This window comes from Lithobates pipiens, unplaced genomic scaffold (genome assembly GCF_037356315.1).
Source record: "Lithobates pipiens isolate NorthernLeopardFrog02 unplaced genomic scaffold, aLitPip1_a1.2 Scaffold_25, whole genome shotgun sequence".
NCBI lineage: Eukaryota > Metazoa > Chordata > Amphibia > Anura > Ranidae > Lithobates > Lithobates pipiens.
This window is the reverse complement of record NW_027507787.1, coordinates 46,633,213-46,653,522: the sequence shown is the minus strand read 5'-3', so window position 1 is coordinate 46,653,522 and position 20,310 is coordinate 46,633,213. Positions and strand designations below refer to the sequence as shown.

The 20,310-nt window shown below is 45.5% G+C and overlaps 1 protein-coding gene and 1 long non-coding RNA gene across 3 annotated transcripts in view; one reads left to right on the top strand and one right to left on the bottom strand.

Annotated features, from left to right (window-relative positions):
- Nucleotides 1-20,310, top strand: part of LOC143930260 (uncharacterized) — a 177,912-nt gene that overhangs the window by 154,553 nt on the left and 3,049 nt on the right. The gene's annotated exons all lie outside the window — the stretch shown is intronic.
- Nucleotides 1,650-20,310, bottom strand: part of DNAJB12 (DnaJ heat shock protein family (Hsp40) member B12) — a 76,686-nt gene continuing 58,025 nt past the window's right edge. Inside the window, exons 7-9 of the mRNA XM_077454410.1 lie at nt 16,644-16,816; nt 8,625-8,776; nt 1,650-2,251 (exon numbers count right to left, since the gene is read on the bottom strand). Of these exons, the coding sequence (XP_077310536.1) occupies nt 8,655-8,776; nt 16,644-16,816 (295 nt within the window). The 3' untranslated portion in view covers nt 1,650-2,251; nt 8,625-8,654. The remainder of the gene's footprint in view (nt 2,252-8,624; nt 8,777-16,643; nt 16,817-20,310) is intronic.

Here is a 20,310-nt window from a genome sequence, read left to right as displayed (position 1 = left end):
GACCCCCTTCCCAAATGTGCACAATCTGTAGATCGGGGTAGGCAATCTTTTGAGCATAGTGTGCTGAAAAATATTTTCAAAGAAACAGAGTGGCAGCTAGTGTGTGAGTGTGTGTATAATTTCATATTATATATATATATATATATATATATATATATATATATATATATATATACCAACTTCACACAGTCGATCAAGAAAAATAATTTTTAAAAACTAAATACTGTAAATGACTTGAACGACAGTAAGAAATGAATATTGAGTTTTGTGCCTTCACACCTCAAGTCGGCCAAATTCCTGCACTCTAGACCTCAGATCACTCTAGTTCATGCACCTTCAGCCCGGGTTCACATATATGTGAATTGGATGCTGTTTAAAAGGGGTCCTGTACATTTTTGGGCTGGTTCACTGCATATCAGCACCAATTCTTGCATCGTCACACCTCAGATCATCCCCCAATTCTTAACCCTCACATTTCATATCAGTCCCAATTCCAGCATCACAAGTCAGATCACCCCAATTCCTACACCTTCACACCTCAGATCAGTCCCAATTCTTGCAATGGCTCTAAGTTAGTTCTCAATAGCTGGTTAATTACCACTCCAAAATGAGAGCAGGCAACTCAACACCAGGACCAAATCTAGCCTGTCTGATGTGGGGGTGCACAGGATAGGAGGTCAGTAGGGCAGAGGACGGGTGTCAGCAAGGGATTGGACTGGTGTCAGTGGTACAGGAGGATGCAATCACTGCTATCAAAACACTCAGCAGAGCTGCTCCTCCCAACACTTAAGATCTGACTTTTTCCATACACAAGCTGGATCTGCACAGTATGTAGCTGACTGCTGCAACTGTGACACCTTTCTGATTTGAGGATTTCACGGGTCAGAACTGAAACCGGTAGCTACACGCTGTGCCGATCGAGGTTGAGTGCGCGGCCTCACCCCCTAGATACAGCCATCCAGTGCTTCAATGTGGGCTGTAGACAAGCCGAGAGAGGGGGGTGGGAACTGAGGAAGATGGGGGAACTAGCCGATTCCAGCCGTGCTCCCTCCTGTAGCCAGCTGGCTTTGCTGATGCGTGGGAGGTGGGTGTCCCAGGCATTCTTCACGTGCCAGGGGTTGCAGACCCCTGCTGTAGATATTGTGTGCATTCCATGCTATACACTTTTACTTTTTTTTGACCAGCATGGCTGCATTGAGGTTTGCCATGGAGGATAGAATTACAGGGTATTTATTATATAGGTTTAGATTCCACTGGCTGCATGCTTGTTCTAGGTCAGTGACTCACCATGTTTTGAAGACTGAAAATAAGTACTACGAAATAAGCTGCCTGTGCCAAATACCCCATCTACAGAGAAGACGGCAGTGAGATTTTGTTTCTGCTCCCTCTCTGACAGCTGGACTCCTCATTGATATATATATATATATATATATATATATATATATATATATTAGTCTACATTATGGAGAAATCAGCTGGGGCAGTATATAGTACACACTGTAACAGTTGTAAACTGAAGTCTGCTGTGCAAAAAAAGTCCTCGTGTAACCTTGCAACAATCACTAAAAATAGCAGTTTAGGGTGAATTTAGTCTTTAAACCAGTGCCACAGGTATTTGATAAAATGTACCCTAGCATGAAGATTACACATTTAAAGTCTCTAAATTTATTAAATATATTCCATCAGATGCAGTTATTTTTAAATATGAAAGACTCAGCTCTTGGCCAATGCCAACACAAAGATTCACACAATGGTTTAAATAGAATAACAGATACTGGCTAAACAAAATTGAATCCAATATCTGGATAATTATTTCTGTTTAAAAGTACAACATATATATATATACAGCTAGAAAGTAATTCTAAATAGATTTTCTTCATTCATTTCTTTGTTCTAAAAGTCTTCTGATTCCACATATTGTAAGGTGTAATAGGCCACAGTCTTAAGGGATCCAGACAGTCGGGGCAAAGATCGGTTGGGGTTAGTTCCGAGCAGCTGCCGAGCGTATATTATCCTACAGGTGCATTAAAGTCTATGGGCAACGGGACTATGTGGGGACTGTGGGAAGAAGCCGAGCAGAGAGTCTGTCCTGCTGCCAAACAATGTCAGGAGGATTGTGCATTGACATATCTCAATTTGTAATCAGGCTGCAGTTGAAGAGTCAGTAACGCACTAGAAAGCAATGCGTTGCAGTCCCCCAGAAAGGAAATGAGCCCTCCCATGTATTGCCAAAATTTCCAGCTCTGAAGATCTGTAGAGGAAAAACAAAACAAAAAAAAGTCAATGGATTTAGGAGTAGTAGGCTGCATTTAAATGTTCAGATCTGAAAAATGACTATCCATATGATATATGGCTCAGTATCCGTGTCAGTTCATGAAAGGTTTGGGCCCTGGGCTTTTTTTATTCGCTAATAAAATCACTGGTTGTTAATTACTATCAGTTGTTAAACAGATGGGACAAATGGCTACCTATGGTATGAGTTAAAGTGGAGGGCCACTCTACAACAACAAAAAAAATTGCCTAAAAATAATCCTAAACAACTGGAGGAATAAAAACAAAAAAAAAAAAAGTAACAGAAATGCCTGTTGCTAGGCAGGTCGTCCTAATCTGCCTCTTCCTATTCCGCAGTGATCTTCGATCTTCTCCTCCTCACGTCGTCTTCTAGTGAATGGGGCGTGGTGTGTTCTGGGAACTGTGTGTCCCAAAACACAGCACACCCCATTCACAAAGCGCTGCGCTCCAGGAAATGGGAAGTGAAGCCGCAAGGCTCCACTGCCTATTTCCCTTAGTTGGAATGGCGGCGCCGGGACCGAGAGCCGAGGGATGGTCATCCTCGGGCGGCTGACATCGCAGGCACCCAGGACAGGGAAGTGTGCTTATTAAAAGTCAGCAGCTACAGTGTTTGTAGCTGCTTTCTTTTAATTTTTTTTTTTCCCCGGCTAGCTCTCCCCTTTAAGCTTCTACAATTTTCTTATTAATTTCCCTTTAGATTTACCTTCAACTATGTAGTGTAAGGACATATAGAAATATATAAAAAGCTCAAATCTTAAAAACATGAGTCCACTAATTATATATAGCAGCGCTTAGACATGCAGAGTCTTGTTCAGATGTCATTCGTTTTTGTGCTCATGAAAAAAGTGGTGATACAGTCCAGTTTGTGAAAAGAAGAGAGATGAAACCCAGCTTCCACCTCATGTTCCACCTATTCGTGCTCCAAAAATAAGGGCCCCCCCTTGGGGGTGCACTCACCAAACAAACAAGAGAATCTGAGCCTTCGGTTTATCAAAAAATATACTCCTTGGCCGCTAGATGTCTCCAAAGATGGGAGGTCCGATATTTTTCATAGAAAAGACAAGATTATACCGACATAGTGTGATATTGTTTAAACGTCTTTATTCAAACCCCCCATATAGACAAATATGCGTAACAAAATGAAATAAAAACAATCGCATTAAGAGTGTACTGTGCCTTATTCCTTGTAATGAACCACCTCAGTACACCGCGGACGTCCGCTCTGTAGACCGATTTACTTCCTGGTACCCTGGTTGTTCAAAACTTAGTACGTGGAACGCACATGTCACTTCTGGTGTGTGTTATGCCCTGACGCCCTCGGAAGTGACGAAACGTGTCAGGGCTAACACACACCGGAAGTGACGTGTGCGTTCCACGTACTAAGTTTTGAACAACCAGGGTACCAGGAAGTAAATCGGTCTACAGAGCGGACGTCCGCGGTGTACTGAGGTGGTTCATTACAAGGAATAAGGCACAGTACACTCTTAATGCGATTGTTTTTATTTCATTTTGGTACGCATATTTGTCTATATGGGGGGGTTTGAATAAAGACGTTTAAACAATATCACACTATGTCGGTATAATCTTGTCTTTTCTATGAAAAATAGCGGACCTCCCATCTTTGGAGACATCTAGCGGCCAAGGAGTATATTTTTTGATAAACTGAAGGCTCAGATTCTCTTGTTTGTTTGGTGAGTGCACCCCCAAGGGGGGCCCTTATTTTTGGAGCACGAATGGGTGGAACGTGAGGTGGAAGCTGGGTTTTATCTCTCTCTTCTTTTCACAAACTGGACTGTATCACCACTTTTTTCATGAGCACAAAAACGAATGACATCTGAACAAGACTCTGCGTGTTTAAGCGCTGCTATATATAATTAGTGGACTCTTGTTTTTAAGATTTGAGCTTTTTATATATTTCTATATGTTTTTATGTTTTAAATAAGCAGCAGCTATTATTGATTCCTAATTTGGATTATGATTATTTTCATTTTTAATTTGGACTATAATGGTTGGTCTAGCATTTAAGTAGTGCTTATTCACTTAAGTTATATCCCATCCTGAAGCGCTGAGCAGTGTCCAATTGTAGTTGGGGACATATAATTTTCAGCACGCAGGCTTTGAATATGTAGTGTAAGGGCCTGCCTGATTGCATACAAATTTAGAGTGTTTAGGTTTGACCCCCTAGGACAGTGATGGCGAACCTTGCCACCCCAGATGTTTTGGAACTACATTTCCCATGATGCTCATGCACTCTGCAGTGTAGTGGAGCATCATGGCAAATGTAGTTCCAAAACATCTGGGGTGCCAAGGTTCGCCATCACTGTCCTAGGATATGATTTTGGTAAATCTAAATGGAAAATTGTATTATGTATGGCCAGCCTTAGGCCCTTTTCACACTGGTGCTTCCGCCAAGCGCAATTCACTGGATCGGTGGAGGATCTTCACAATGATCCCCCGCTGAGCAAGTGGATGTCAGGTCTGTGTCTGCTCCGCTAAGCGGACACTGATGCAGTCCCGCTCTCCTCTATAGGGCATTCGGATGGTAACGGATCGCCTGCCCATTTCCATCCGCTCTAATCCGCCAGATGGATGGGGAATAGGACCGCCATCCTTCTGTTTTTGGCAGACCGGATCAGATGGCGGTGGGTGTCAGGGGGACATATGCAGCACCATAGCAGAGACTGGAGGGTCCGATGGAAAAACTGACAGGCAGACTTGATTGGACAGCCCGTGGAAAAGGGGCCTTAGGCAAGTAGCAATTAATTGCACAGCCATGCAAAGTTAACTGCTACTTCAAACTACTAGTGTACCTTACACCAGAACAAGTTATTTACCCAACAACTACTAGTGACTGATTGCTAATCAATATTGATTTAAGGCATATAACTGGCCTACTTAAAATCATCCCTATTGATCCGTCTAAAGTTTAAAACATACACTCATATTAATGAGAATAAAAAAAAACAGATGACATATAAAGTTGATTTACTTAAATGATTGGAGAATGTTCACCCAATAAAATGTCATAAGATTCAATTCAATTATCCAATCATGTAAAAAGAAAATCCCTGTTTACTTATTTCATCTGCACACGATTGGATAATTTTATTGTGAGAACAGTCTCAAATTGTGAGTGGATCAAAATAGAAATGCTACTTGTGTGGATATAAATGCTGGGTAGTTTTCTTGACACTCATTAGAACTGAAGAAATGTCTTGGATAAGCTAAAAAAAAAAACCCCCAAAAAAACAGGTCCAGTTGAATGTGATTGTGACTACTACATGGTCTCAAACCTTCAAGTAAATCAGCCTCTTGTCTGCATCCTCGGAGATGCCATCTTAGGAACTCAGTAACATTTTACAATTCTCAGCTGTTATTAGATGAAGTTAATTTGTCTGATGCATGATTCGCCACCTTGCTTAGTTCAATTTGTCAACCCCTATATCACTGTGTCTTGTAGTTGTGTAGGACTGGTAGGAGGAACCAAAGTGCAGAGAGGGACAAGCATTTGACACAACTAGAAATAGATTTGAAAGATTCTTTACCAAGCGATATCACTTGAATACCACAAAATTCAGCAGGCGATAAAGGCAAGTAGTGATGGTCTTCCTTGCAGGGGCACGTTTAAAAAAAAAAAAAAAAAATTGTGTGGCACCAGCAGAGTAGCTTTAAAGTGTATTTTTGTTCATGAGTGTTCAGAGTTTTTGTGAATTGATTCTGCCTAAATAGGCTGTGAACCCTGGGGTCAAAAGCAAACAAAACCCCGTTAGACAAAGGGCATAATGAGCTAGTATGCATCGCATACTAGTTCATTATGAAGAACTTACCTTCGAACGAAGCCCTCAGCGGCGCCCGCACATCTTGACATCTTCGCCAGGTTTGCTGGCTCCAGCACTGTGAGGGGCCGGAGCCGCTATGATGTCACAATTTACAGCACAGGCTCTGAAGAGCAGACAACAATAAGCCGGACATTCAAAAGCGCATGCGCTGATGATGTCATCGGCGTTCTAAATATCTCCTAAACTGTGCAAGTTTAGGAAATATTCACAGAGCCTACAGGTAAGCCTTATTATAGGCTTACCTGTAGGTACAAGTGCAAAACTTTACGTCCTCTTTACCCACTTGCCGCCTGGCTCACACTAATTTACGTTGGCATAATGGCTGTACCTATACGGCCGCTCCTTTAAGAGCTGTAGCAGTCCCGGGGGACCCGCTGTACGTGGCCAGCAGGTGCGATCGAGGGCATGAGAGCCAGAAGGGGGATTTGTAAAACACACAAATCCCTGTTCGGGCAGGGGAGGAGAGATAGATCATGGGTTCCTATTGGGAACAATGATCTGGCTCCTCCTCTAGTCAGTCCCCTCCCCTCAGTTAGAAACACACTGAGGGAACACATTTAACCCCATTATCACCCCCTAGTGGTAACCCCTTCCCTGCCAGTGACACTTACACAGTTATCAGTGCATTTTTTTTAGCACTGATCGCAGTATAAATGTCAGTGGTCCCAAAAAGTGTCAAAGGTGTCCAATTTATACGCCGCAATCTTGATAAAAATCACTGATCGCCGCCATTACTAGTTAAAAAATTAAAATAATAATAAAAATACCATAAATCTATTCCTTATTTTGTAGACGCTATAACTTTTTCGCAAACCAATACACTTCTGGTATAACCACCGAAAGTCCAGTGACGTACGGGTACATCGCTGGTTGATAAGTGGCTAATGAATTTTAAAGCACAAAATGTAAAAGATCATGTTACGCTGAGTAAATAGATACCAAACATGTCATGTGTTAAACGTATACGCTTATTGCAACATTTTTTTTTCTCACAAAAATATGTAGAAGAATAAATATCAGCCTTAGTTTTTAAACAAAAAAATTTTGGGACATGTATTATAGCAACATTTTTTTTTTATTGCGCAAAAAATAAAAACCGCAGAGGTGATCAAATACCACCAAAAGAAAGCTCTATTTGTGGGAAAAAAAGGAAGTCGATTTTATTTGTGTACAAAGTCAAATGCCTGCCTCGCCAGTCGCATGTCCATGCAATTGTCAGTTAAAGTGCTGCAGTGCCGTATCGCAAAAAGTGGTCCGGTCAGGGAGGGGGTAAAGCCTTCCGGGGCTGAAGTGGTTAAGGTGATTGTAGTGACATTAGTGCTTTTGCAAAAAACATGATTTAGTACTGTCTTTTTTTATTTTTTTTATTTGCAATAACAGTTACATATTCAAGATAAGCTTTTGAGGCGTTACCTTCTTCTCAACTCGAGCAGTACACTGAGAAGGCAACGCCCAGAAAGTGTGCCCTGAAAATGTAACTGATGAACCTCTTTCACACAGGTGGTTTACCAGCAAGTTTTAGTGCCAACGTAAAGACAAACATTCTGCAGCAAAAAATAAATCCTTGTGCTTAGGCAGTACCACTGTTCAACACGGCTCATTCAAGAAAAAAGTGCAATAACTCGGCCTGCTTAGGGTTAAAACAGACTGAGTAAGCGTCATTAAAACATAAAAATTAATAATAATAAATGTTCACGTAAAATAGTTAATCTTGTGTCTTCTTTAACCCCTTACCACCGCAGCCTCCCTCCCCTTTAAGAGCTTCTAGGTGTCGGGAGAGCCAGACATTTGAGAGACATTTGAGTCCTGTGATCGCTGTGATTTGCTGTCACATGATCGGAAAGCTCCCAATTGAGAGTATGCTGCATTGGGAGCTTTCTGGTCCCCGCAAGTGACTGTGCTGGGAGCGTGCAGGGTGAAAGCTCTGAGCACAGAGAATTGTTTACAGTGGGCAACATATAGTGTCTTTTTGTTCTCTATAGCCCCAAAAGCAGTGTCCCAAAAAATAAAAGCTCTATAGTGCTTTACATTAAAACCACTTTTTATTTCAAATCCACCAATAAAATAGAACAATATACAAGGTGCACTAAAGCGCATTCCACAGATACAGGATAGTGCTGGTACTCTGGCTCACAACTACTGCACTTCCTGTATGGGAGTGGTACATGCCGACATCATCCAATGCTTCGTCCCCAACGTGTTTCATCTGATTGGATGACAGCATTGTGGAGGATAAAAGATGCTGGAGGAGAGAGGATCCCATTGAAAGTTGATACATGCGTTGTATGACATTTTATTTTTATGGTGGGCCTAGAATTAAGGTGAGAGCACAACTGGTGTTGGATTTACACAGGTGGAGGAATGGAGTGGATGTATTATCGGAGCACGTATTTACAATAGTTTGTTGTTAAAGATGACACAAGAGAGATTGTATTTTACATGGACATTTGAGTTGTGATAGTTCTACACCTTTTTGATTAGCTGTGTGTGTACCTGCGTTTTCTTCAGTGTGCTCAGAAAGATCTAGCCGTGCATTGAAGCTTGGACTTCCGTCAGTCTGTTACAGCTAGGGGTGCCCATCCTCTGCGCTCTCTGGTAGAGATCTGCATCTCCAAAGTAACGTGCTCGGTATAGTAATCCTTCCTCTGAAAGTAAAGAGAAAGCAGTCAGAGTGCAGCAACACCAACAGGAATTTGCTCAGTGCCAAGTCAGTGCTTTCACACATTTATTCCAATGAAATGCTTTTCTGTGGTTGGTGTCTCTAGCTATTAAAGATCTCCACACATGTTACAATCTCCTTGCAAGGGCATGCTTATCTGGATACATTTGGGAAGGTCCACATTTCACAAAAGTTGATTTTTTTTTTTTTTTATATAGTGAACCTAAGTATAACTAAAGGCAAACCATTTTTAGTTTTGGATTGAGTGGAGAGGCATTAAGAACACTTGTTGTTATTGCCATCTGTGTCCCATTAGCAGGATTCACCCTCTACATGTCCTGGTGATCACCATCACCAAGAGTATTTTGGGCTGTCACCAAAACAGGAATAGGGCGGAAATCTTCCAATGGGGACAGTTCTAGTTGAAAACCAGAGATTTCCCTCACTTTGCATGGATTCTCACTTCCTGTTGTGGCTATGAGACAGGAAGTGAAGGGACTACATGGCAAAAAACAAAAACAGAGGGAAAAAAACCCCACCACAGACGGGTTATAGGGTAAAAGTTTTCACTTTTACCTCTACTTTAACTCAAGCATGCACTGAAGGCATCTTTTACCAGCAGAAGGGCCTTTGGCTACAAACACAGAGAACTCAACTCATGTGTCATGGATAAGTGCTTAGATGGCATGAAATGCATTGACTTCTCCTTCAGCCCAGTGTCTCTGCTTTATTGTTGTAATGACATCTTTAATAGTAAAAAATAATTTTTTTTCCAGAGTGCAGCTGTCCAAGTCTACCTGCATAGCTCAACGATCTGGGCTAGCACCTGTTTCTAGTGATTGGTGTGCAGAATTGTTCATGGGAAGCTCCCCTTGAGCAGCTTTACTGCTGTAAGACCCCTTTCACAATGGGACATTTTTCAGGCGATTTGGCTTTAAAAAATGTGCCTGAAAGCCGCAACTGCAATCCCAATGTGAAAGCTTGAGTGCTTTCACACCGAGATTCATTTCACACTGGGGCGTTTTTCAGGCGCTTTAGCTTTAAAAAAAAGAGCATGTAAAGCGCCTGAAAGAAGCCGCAACTGTAATCCCAATGTAAAAGTCTGAGTGCTTTCACACTGGGGCGCTGTGCTGGCAGGGTGTCAAAAAAAGTCTTGCAAGCAGCTTCTTTGCAGCGCCCCTTCCCATTGAAATCAATGGGAAGCGCCTGTAAAGCGCTATTGGCAGCGGCGCTTTGTGGGCTCTTTTAACCCTTTATTTGGCCACTAGCAGGGGTTAAAAGTGCCCCAATAACGCTAGAAAAACGCTGCTTTACCAGCGTTTTTCGGGCGCTGACATTGTGAAAGGGCTCTTAAAGCACTTGGGCTTTCGCATTGGTATTGCAGATGAGGCTTCTTTCAAGCGCTTTACAGGCGCTTTTTTTAACGCTAAAGTGCCTGAGTGTGAAAGGGAGAGAATCCCTCCAAAGTAAAGGAATCCCAGGGTGTCACCAGAACTAATGTCCTCATTTGAAGATTTCCCCTCTACTAGTACTACTTTGGTGTCATCGAAAGTAAAACAAAAATCCCAAATTTTGGGTTAATGATCTTCTTTGGTCTCTGTGGCTTTGCTCTTTGTCACCTCTCATCCTACCCACCGCACCTTCAGTGTCACTTACAATTCTGCTTCCCTCCTCCCCTCTTCCTTTCTGCCAGGATCCCCCAAGGTTCTATTCTTGGACCTCTACTATTTTCACCTCCTCCCTGGGTCAGCTGACAGCATCCCATGGGCTTTCACTACCATTTCTACTGACAACAGCCAAATCTCTCTCTTTACACCCCCCCCCGCCCCACCCCGCTCCTCACACATCACTAATTTAGTAACAGACATATCAGTCTGGATGTTACAACCACTTCCTCAAACTCAACTTGTCCAAAACAGAGCTCATAATATTGAAAAAATAAAAATGTTAGGTCCAGGGTAGCCCCCTACCCCCCCAATAAAGGTTTAACCCCTATTGCCCCTAGAGTTAACCCTTTCACCCCCTTTTGCCAGTGTCACTAAGCGATCGTTTTTCTGATCGCTGCATTAGTGTCACTGGTGCCGCTAGGTAGCTAGTTATTTTTTTAGGTTCACCGCCAGGTTTTTATAGCGTTAGGTACCCCCATATACAACCTAATAAAGGTTTTAACCCCGATTGTCCCTAGAGTTAACCCTTTCACCAGTGATCACCGCATAAGTGTCACTGGTGACGCTGGTTAGCCAGTTAGTTATTTATGTTCCCCGTCAGGTTTTTATATAGCGTCCAGGACCCCCATATACTACCTAATAAAGATTGCCCCTAGTTAACCCTTTCACCAGTGATCACCGTATAAGTGTTACGGGTGACTCTGGTTAGTTAGTTTGCTTTTTATAGCATCAGGGCACCTACCATTTTTTACCCAATAACCCCCTGATCACCCGGCGGGTGATATCAATTAGGTTTTAGGGTCAGGGTCTGCGTCGCCCCAGGCAGCGCTAGGTTAGTGCCAGTACCGCTAACACCCACACGCAAAGCATACACCTCCCGTAGTGGTATAGAATCTGAACAGATCAATATCTGATCTGATCAGATCTATACTAGCGTCCCCAGCAGTTTAGGGTTCCAAAAAAAGGCATTGTTAGCGGGATCAGCCCAGATACCTGCTAGCACCTGCATTTTGCCCCTCTGCCCAGCCCACCCAAGTGCAGTATTGATCGATCACTGTCACTTACAAAACACTAAACACATAACTTCAGCGTTCGCAGAGTCAGGCCTGATCCCTGCGATCGCTAACAGTTTTTTTTGGTAGCATTTTATATTTAAATTCTGAAGGCGGTGCTGGGTTTTATTTTTTACCAAAAATATGTAGAAGAATACGTATTGGCCTAAACTGAGGAAAAAAAATAGGATTTTTGTACTCACCGTAAAATCCTTTTCTCTGTAATTCACCGATCGACACAGCTCCTCTCTGTAACTAAATGGGTTGTATAGCCTGCCATTAGGAGAACTAGGCAAAATTGTTACACATTATACAGAACTTTTAGTCCCACCCCAGGGGGGCGGACCCTGTGCTATCAGCCCTCCCCACTGCTCCCAGCAGATTCAGTATGTCAACAAGCAGTATAACGTAGAGAAAAGGGAGGGGTGGGTGCTGTGTCGGTCAGTGAATTACAGAGAAAAGGATTTTACGGCGAGTACAAAAATCCTATTTTCTCTTCTATTCACCGACCGACACAGCTCCTCTCTGTAACTAAATGAGACGTCACCAAGTAGTGCCAAACGAGGGGTGGGAAAAAACAGCATAAAAACGTCATCCACCATGGCAAGTGGGAACTAGTGAAACTAAACCCACAAAAAAACAGCAGTGTGGAAAAAAACTCCACCATATAACTGGTTATCCTCAACAGGAGTGATCCCCAAGACCGCAACATTGCGGAAGAAATGCAACAGTGCATTAACTAAAAAGTACTGCGTTTTTTATCGAAAAATCAGGAAAAAAACTCAATTGCAACTACACGGCCGCCTGCAAAACTTAGCGGCCAAAACAGGCATCAGCCGATGCACTGACATCTACCTTGTAGAACTTGGTAAACGTATGGACAGATGAACAGGTTGCCGCCTTACACACCTGAGCGACAGACGCTTGGTGTCGGAAGGCCCAAGACGTTCCGATTGCTCTTGTAGAGTGGGCCGTGACTGGAAAGGGGCACCTGCCCCTTCAAGGCGTAGGCTTGGACTACAATCTGTCTGATCCACCTGGAAATGGTGGCCCACGAGACCGCCATACCCTTCTTTGGACCAGCCACCGAAACGAACAGTGAGTCTGACTTCCGAAAGGGAGCCGTGTCAGACAAGTACACCTTCAGAGCCCTAACCACATCTAGAGCGTGAAGGGCCATCTCCTTGGGGTGCTTCGGCTTAGGACACAACGATGGTAATACAATGTCCTCATTGATACGAAAAGCCGAAACCACCTTGGGTAGAAAGGACGGTTGCAGACGCAACACCATCTTATCCCTGTGGATGACCAGATAAGGCGACTTGCAGGGCAAGGCTGCCAATTCAGAAACCCTCCTGGCCAATGTGATGGCCACTAGAAAAACCACCTACTGTGAAAGGGTCAACTTCTTCTGAAGAGCCGACAACACCAGGTTCAAATCCCATGGGGGTAATGGAGGACGCACCGGAGGGACTACATGTCATACCCCCTGAGAAAAAGTACTCATTAATGAGTGAGACGCCAGGGGCCGCTGAAAAAAAGACAGCCAGGGCTGAAATGTGCCCCTTAAATGGTGCTCAACGCCAATTTCTGGTCCACTCCATGCTGAAGAAACAGCAGGATCCTCGATATAGAAAAGGAGCGCGGATGCCACCCTTTCTCCTCACACATGGAGATGTAAGCCTTCCAGGTACGATGGTATATCTTACGTGAAGATGATTTCCGTGCCCTCAGCATAGTTGGAATCACAGAGTCCGACAGACCCCGGTTCCTCAGCACCTGGCTCTCAATAGCCATGTCGTTAAAGCCAGTGATGGTAAAGCAGGGTGAAAGATTGGACCTTGGGATAGGAGGTCCTCCCGCAGTGGCAGTTGCCAGGGAGCATATGCCACCAGACGCACTAGGTCTGCGTACCAGGGCTGCTGAGGCCAATCTGGGGCAACCAGGATTACTAGAATCCCCTCAGCTTCCACTCTGCGAAGTAGACGTGGCAACAGTTTTAGTGGAGAAAAAGTGTAGATCAGCTGGTACTGATCCCACGGAGCCACCAGTGCATCTGCCCACGGATCTCTTGTCCTGGACACGAATCTCAGCACCTGGCGTGCCCCATTTCAGGCACAGCAGCTGGAATATCTTCAGATGCAACACCCAATCTCCTGGGTCCAGCATCTGACGACTCAGATAGTCCGCCTGCCAATTTTTCACCCCCGGGCTGGGGGCATTGTGCCGAAAGCACCGGGCGGACAAAAAAGCCGATTGTGAGCGGAAAATGAGGGCCCTTGCCTGTGGCGAGGCTCCTTTGCCTTCCTGTCCTGTAGGAGTAGTGTACTCTTACCACCAGTGGCATTCTTAATAATGTCATCCTACGAGGCCCCAAAGAGGCGCTCGCCAAGGAAGGGAAGATCCTTCAGGGTTTTCTTGGATGCCTGGTCAGCAGACCAGCATTTTAGCCAAATTAGGCGCCTCAACACCACAGCTGACACTGAAGCCTTGGATAACCGAGGGTGAGTATCCAGGGCCGCGTCACAAACGTACTTAAGGCCTTACACTAGTTGGTCTGCTAGCTCCACGCAGACAGGGGAGGCGTTCTGATCTCTCCCAATTTACGGTGCAAACGTTTTGCCCACTCAGTCAGTGTCTGCGACACCAGTGCGGATGCCAGTATAGGTCGCACGGCTGACCCCCACAACCGTAAACAAGGAACGAGCCACCGCCTCGGGCTTCCTGTCCGCGGGATCCTTGAATGCAGGAGTCCCCTCAACCGGGATTGTGGTTACTTTATTAAACCTGGATACTGGGGGGTCCACGACCGAAGAAGCCGACCTCATCTTGAGAAGGCTTTCCTCAAAGGGGTAATGCACCGCCAAATTTTTGGGGACCGAAAAGGTCCGTTGCGGGCGACCCCATTCCCTGTAAATGAACTTGTCAAATACGGGAACACCTTAGGTGAACGTGTTGGCTTGTGGGACCCAAAAGGGACCGGTACATCAGCAGAGGGATCCGCTGGCTCCTGAATCTTCAGGGTATCATTCACAGCTGTGATAGGTGCTCCAACAAGCGATTTGTCTCGCCCGGACCCAGAATCATCCTCACTGTGCAAACGGTCCTGGTCAGCCTCATCTGATATGTCAGAGCAGGGGTCACCAGCCGCAGCAGGGCCCAAGTCTGCATCAGAGCTCTCCCCAGAGGATGGGGAGGGGGCTCTTACGTGCACCTTTCCTTTCACGTGCCGCCTCGATCTTAGCAACAAAAGAGTCAAGGACCGCCGTCAGGGTGTCCATGCGCACTGCATATCCGCAGGTGACCCGGGTGCTATAGCCTGGATTTCGGGGGAAGAAACACCAGTTTCTAAAGCCATGCTGACCCTAGCCTGTCTGCCACCTGCAAGGGGACTTAGGACAGTGAAGGTCCCACCCTCCTGCTGCCTGAGGGGGGGGGGGTACTTAGCGCTAGACTCACCAACCCGGGGCCTCTGTGAATGCCACTAGCAGTGCCTGTAGTCCCTAGGAGGTTCCCAGTTGCAGAGAGGAGAAAACTGTCAGCAGCAGCTGCTTATAACAGCGGTGAAACGTTCTGCAGAGCTAGCTTCAGCGTTCACCAAGGAGCCATTCAGCGTCCTGTACACACAGTGGACACAGGAAACAGCAAGTGAGAGCACATGTAATGCTGCCACAAGAGAACTGAGGCGAAAAGAGCGCTCAGGCTTCAAGAAAATAGCCACCAATGTAACTAATAGGAGATCCTAAAGAAGATGGCTGCTGAAGCTCACCAGGGGAATACAGGATCCAAGATGGCCGCCGGACAGCACCATGCAGTGACAGAACAAACCCAGAACGGTGCTGCCTGCCTACAGCCAGAACAACCTCCACAGACCCTTTTTGGGACCCCCCAGACTGGGACCAGGACCAACGCCAGCCGCACAGAGCCCCCACAGGTGAGCATCCAGCGAACACACACACCGCATGCAGCCACCCCCCTCAGAGGGGGGGGAAGGAGGGGAGATAGGGACATGGGTGAGAAGAGAAGGAGGTGAGGTGGCCCCCGAATCGACCCCCCCGGGGAATGCCCAGCTGCTTACCCCACCGAAGCAGGGAGAGCCGTACTTGCCAGTCCTGAAGAGCTGGGAGACATTCCATCACAGACCTACTCCTGCGCAGTTACAGGGTAGCTGCTGGCCCGGTATACTGTGATCCAGACAGCAGTAGCCCGGTCATATGTATACCCTGGAGCATTGAAGCTCACGACCACCTCTGGAGCTGAGGCATGTCGTGGCCTGCCGAGCCTTAGCTGCAGCCTGCTCACGCTCGATGGCCGGACTGGGGAGACTACAAGGATAATCATTAACCAGCCTGTAACCCAGCTGGCAGTTGATAGAAGATCCCAGGATCTTTCATCTTGCACAAAAAACATCAAACCTGCAGCAAAAACATGGACCGAGAGGGCCCGCAGGGTTCCTAGGTCATTCTCCTTACTAGGTAAAATAAAAAACTGAATCTGCTGGGAGCAGTGGGAAGGGTTGATAGCACAGGGTCCGCCCCCCTGGGGGGGGGACGACTAAAAGTTCTGTGTATTGTGTAACAATTTTGGCTAGTTCTCTTAATGGCAGGCTATACAACCCATTTAGTTACAGAGAGGAGCTGTGTCGGTTGGTGAATATAAGAGGAAAAAAATTTTTTTTTTTTAAATATATTTTTGGGGGATATTTATTATATCAAAAAGTAAAAACAAATTGCATTTTTCAAAATTGTCGCTCTATTTTTGTTTATAGCGCAAAAAATAAAAACCGTAGAGGTGATCAAATACCACCAAAAGAAAGCTCTATTTGTGGGAAAAAAAGGACGCCAATTTTGTTTGGGAGCCACGTCGCACGACCGCACAATTGTCAGTTAAATCAACGCAGTGCCGAATTGCAAAAAGGGCCCTAGTCCTTTGGCTGCAAATTGGTCCAGGGCTTAAGTGGTTAAACCATAACATACATTTTAGTGAATTGAGACATACACCGGATCTCATTTATCGAATTCTGAGAGCAGATTGTTCCTGTAAAGCTTGAGGTGAGAATACTGTTGATTGCCTTGGGCTATAGATAATACACACACACACATACCTGAAAATGTAGATCTTTCCATTTACTTACTTTGCTGCTTCTCCTTCCAGCAGTTATTCCTAAGATTAGCGATGAAGTCCTCTTCTACACTTCTTTCCACATTTCTCAGATTGCCACCAGTGTACTCATCATCAAAGCTTTCAGACACAAAGTACGGGACCCTGAGATGTTCGGTGACCTTCTTATGTACATGACCCACTGACCTGAATGTAAGGAAAACCAACAACAGTCAAATTATCTGTTAATCATCATCCCCAAAATCAAATTAATAATAGAAAAACATTGAGGCTGCCATTACCAAGGCGCTTTCTGAAAACGCGCATTGGCTGGCCTTTACACAGACTCTCTGAATTCAATACTCAGTTTATGTCCAGGAACTAGTATGCAGATGTGGACCACTTAATCTCATCAGATCTTCCTGTTCCAGGTCAGTCACAGAAAGTATTTAGTCAAGTAGGAAGCAGCATAGCAGCCAGGCAACTAGGTTTTTTCAGAAGGTGATCAGCCCCCATTTGTATTTAATGACAGGTTTATTTTGAGGGTCCATGCAGACTGTTTAAAAAAAAAAAAAAATTGGATTTTTTTTTTCCTTATAATTACCTGTAAAATCCTTTTCTTTAGTATATCATGGGACATAGAGTTAAGCTAATATTCATTACCTACTGGGTTATACGCCATCTCTAGGTGAATGGACACTGGTAGATAGTCTTAGACAGGAAGTGATCCCCTATAGAACCCCTCCCATACAGGAAGTACTTCCGTTTTGTAGCAAGCACTGAATCCTCAAAAAAGAGGGGGGGGGGGGGACCTATGTGTGCCATGATGTACTTACAGAAAAGGATTTTACAGATAAGTATGATGAAAAAAAAATCCTATTTTCTTTTTTATACAACATGGGACACAGGCTAATAATTCATTACCGACTGGGACATCACAGAGCAATAGCCTTGTGGGAGAGAGAGAAACCCTCCCAAACAATAGCCATTAGACCTTATATGGCAGCCTACAGTACACTGCATCCGAAAGCCAAATCCTCGGCTGCTCGCACATCCACTTGATAAAATTTTGTGAAACGTATGCACTGAAGACCAGGTAGCAGCCTTAAAAATCTGAGCCACAGATACCTGAAGGCGAAAAGTCCAGGAGGTTCTTACACCCCTGGTAGAATGAGCCCTCACCCTAAAGGGAGGAGCTTTACATTTCAGACCATAGGCCTGAAAAACCAATTGATGAACTCAATTGGCAATGGAAGCTGCCTGCCCCTTCTTGGGTCCTTTTGGTAAAACAAAAAGTCTGATCCTCGGATCTCCGCAGATCTAGACATATAAACCTTGACTGCCCGGTCAATGTCCAAGGAATGCAGTCATCTCTCTTCCGGCAAACGAGGCTGAGGGGGGGGGGAGGCAAAATAATGTGCTGATTCAAATGAAAGGCTGACACCACTTTTGGCAAAAGGGATGGAACAGGTCGTAACATGACCTTGTCATGGTGAAGGCTCAAGTAGGGTTCCCTGCCCGAAAGGGCCACCAACTCAGACACCTTTCTAGCCGAGGTTCGGCTAAAGGCCCTTGGAAGTATACTGACAGGGCCGAAATCTGACCTCTGATTGTACTCAAAGCCAATCTGATTTCCACAGCTGACCGTAGAAGAGCGAGAATTTTCCCAATCGTGTATTTCCATTTTCTGGCTTCACACCAAGCAATATAAGTCTTACAGACCTTATGATACATCTTCCTAATGACAGCTTTTCTAGCATTCACTATGGTAGACGCCACTGGTCCCGAGATACCACAGTCCTTCAACTCCCTGGCTTCAATAGCCATGCCATCAGATTTAGACACTGTAAACTGGGGTGGAATATAGGACCTTGAGACAGATTGGGGCAACGTGGAAGCGTCCATGGCCCATCTATTTTTAGTCTCAATCTCCGTGAACCAGGGCCAGGCTGTTACAACCAGAATGACTGGAACCCCCTCTCTACGAATCCTGCGCAACAAATGTGGAAGGAGAGGGGGATCGGGGAGAAAGCATAAACCAGGGAGTACTGGCTCCATGGAACTACCAGATCATCTGCTCTGATTGCCTGAGGATCCCTTGTTCGGGACACTAACTGCTGTAGCTTGTTGTTGAACCTGGATGCCAATGGGTCAACCTCTGGCCATCGATTTACTGCAACACCCCTGGGTGTAGGGACCATTTCCCCAGACAGATCTGTTGATGGCTGAGAATCTGCCTTCCAGTTCTCTACTCCTGGGACATGGACTGCCGATAGAATCTGCAAATGTCCCTCTGCCCAGGCTAGTATGTGGTTCACCTCCTTCAGAGCTGAACGACTCCTGGTACCGCCTTGGTGGTTTATATAAGCAACTGCAGTTGCTGTTGGACTGAACCCTAATAGGACAGTCTTGAAGCTTCACCTTCCATGACCATAGGGCCAGATGTACTGCCCGTAACTCCAGGACATTGATGGGCAGGATCTGTTCTGTCCTTGACCATTTCCCCTGAGCTGTGAGCCCCTTCTAGGGTCGCTCCCCAGCCTGAGACTGGTGTCTGTGGTCAGTACTCTTCAAGTTACTGGGAGGAAGGATCTTCCCTTTTACAGGTTCTGATCCTGCAACCACCAGTTTAGGCTTAAGCATGCCCGAGGAGATAAGAACATTGGATAATTCAGGGCTTGTCCTCTTCTGTTTCAAGCCAACAAGATGTCTTGTTGTATAGGTCTGGAATGGAAGCGGGCATAGAGCACTGCCTTGAAGGACACCATCCTTCCTAGAGATCTGTCATGCTTCTTGCCACCCTGTGGCAATCCTGCACTCTAACCTGGCTAGGACTGAGGACAGTTCATCCTTGGTGATAAAGGGTGAAGTAGAAGCGTTGACTGTAGGCACATTACCAGATAGGCGCAGCGGCTCAAGTTGCCCGGAAAGGCTCTGCTCTTACCAGGGGTACGACTAGGTTCATCAGGAACTACTGACGACATAGGCATGCCCTTCCCTGTAGTGGTAGTCCCACTCTTTTTTTTTTAAGACATTTACAAGCCACAAAAAGAGAGAGTACCTGGGTGTAGTAACACACCTCAGAAGGGAGACCCTTTAATAGGGCTCACCAAGCACCTATACAACAATCATGCTGAGCACCTTTAGCCTGCCAAGCAGGTGACTCACGTGACCTGGGGTAAGGAGAAATGAACCGCTGCAAATGCCTAGTTCAGAGCCTGCTCTGTGTCCACCAGCTGCCTTCTGGAAGCACCACATTCTTGGCATACACAGCTTAAATAAGCTGGCTGTGCGCCGATACGTTCTGTGCATGCGTGTGCGGTCCCGGCGAACGAGCGTGGCTCTATTTGTGTACGATGCGAAGGTACACTTTGCAAACATCCACAGCTAGCCCAAAACTCCCCGTATGGTCACCACACACAGGTGTCCAGCCTCTAGCTAAATTGACTGATTGTTACAATCACTGGGACACCCCACAATGGTAAATAAAGGGGGTTTCACTTACCCGCCCAGCTGCAGGGCAGCTCAGAAACTAAGAGCCCAATCTTCAACCATCACCAAGGGGTTCCTGTCACTTCAAGAATGGGGTAACCTTTTCATGTTTAGGGTCCACTCCCTTGGACCTGTACAGTACCCTGTAGGAATGCCTTAGCGTTGTGGTGTCCAGGATTCCACTTTGCAGGGTCCAACGCCCAGATGTC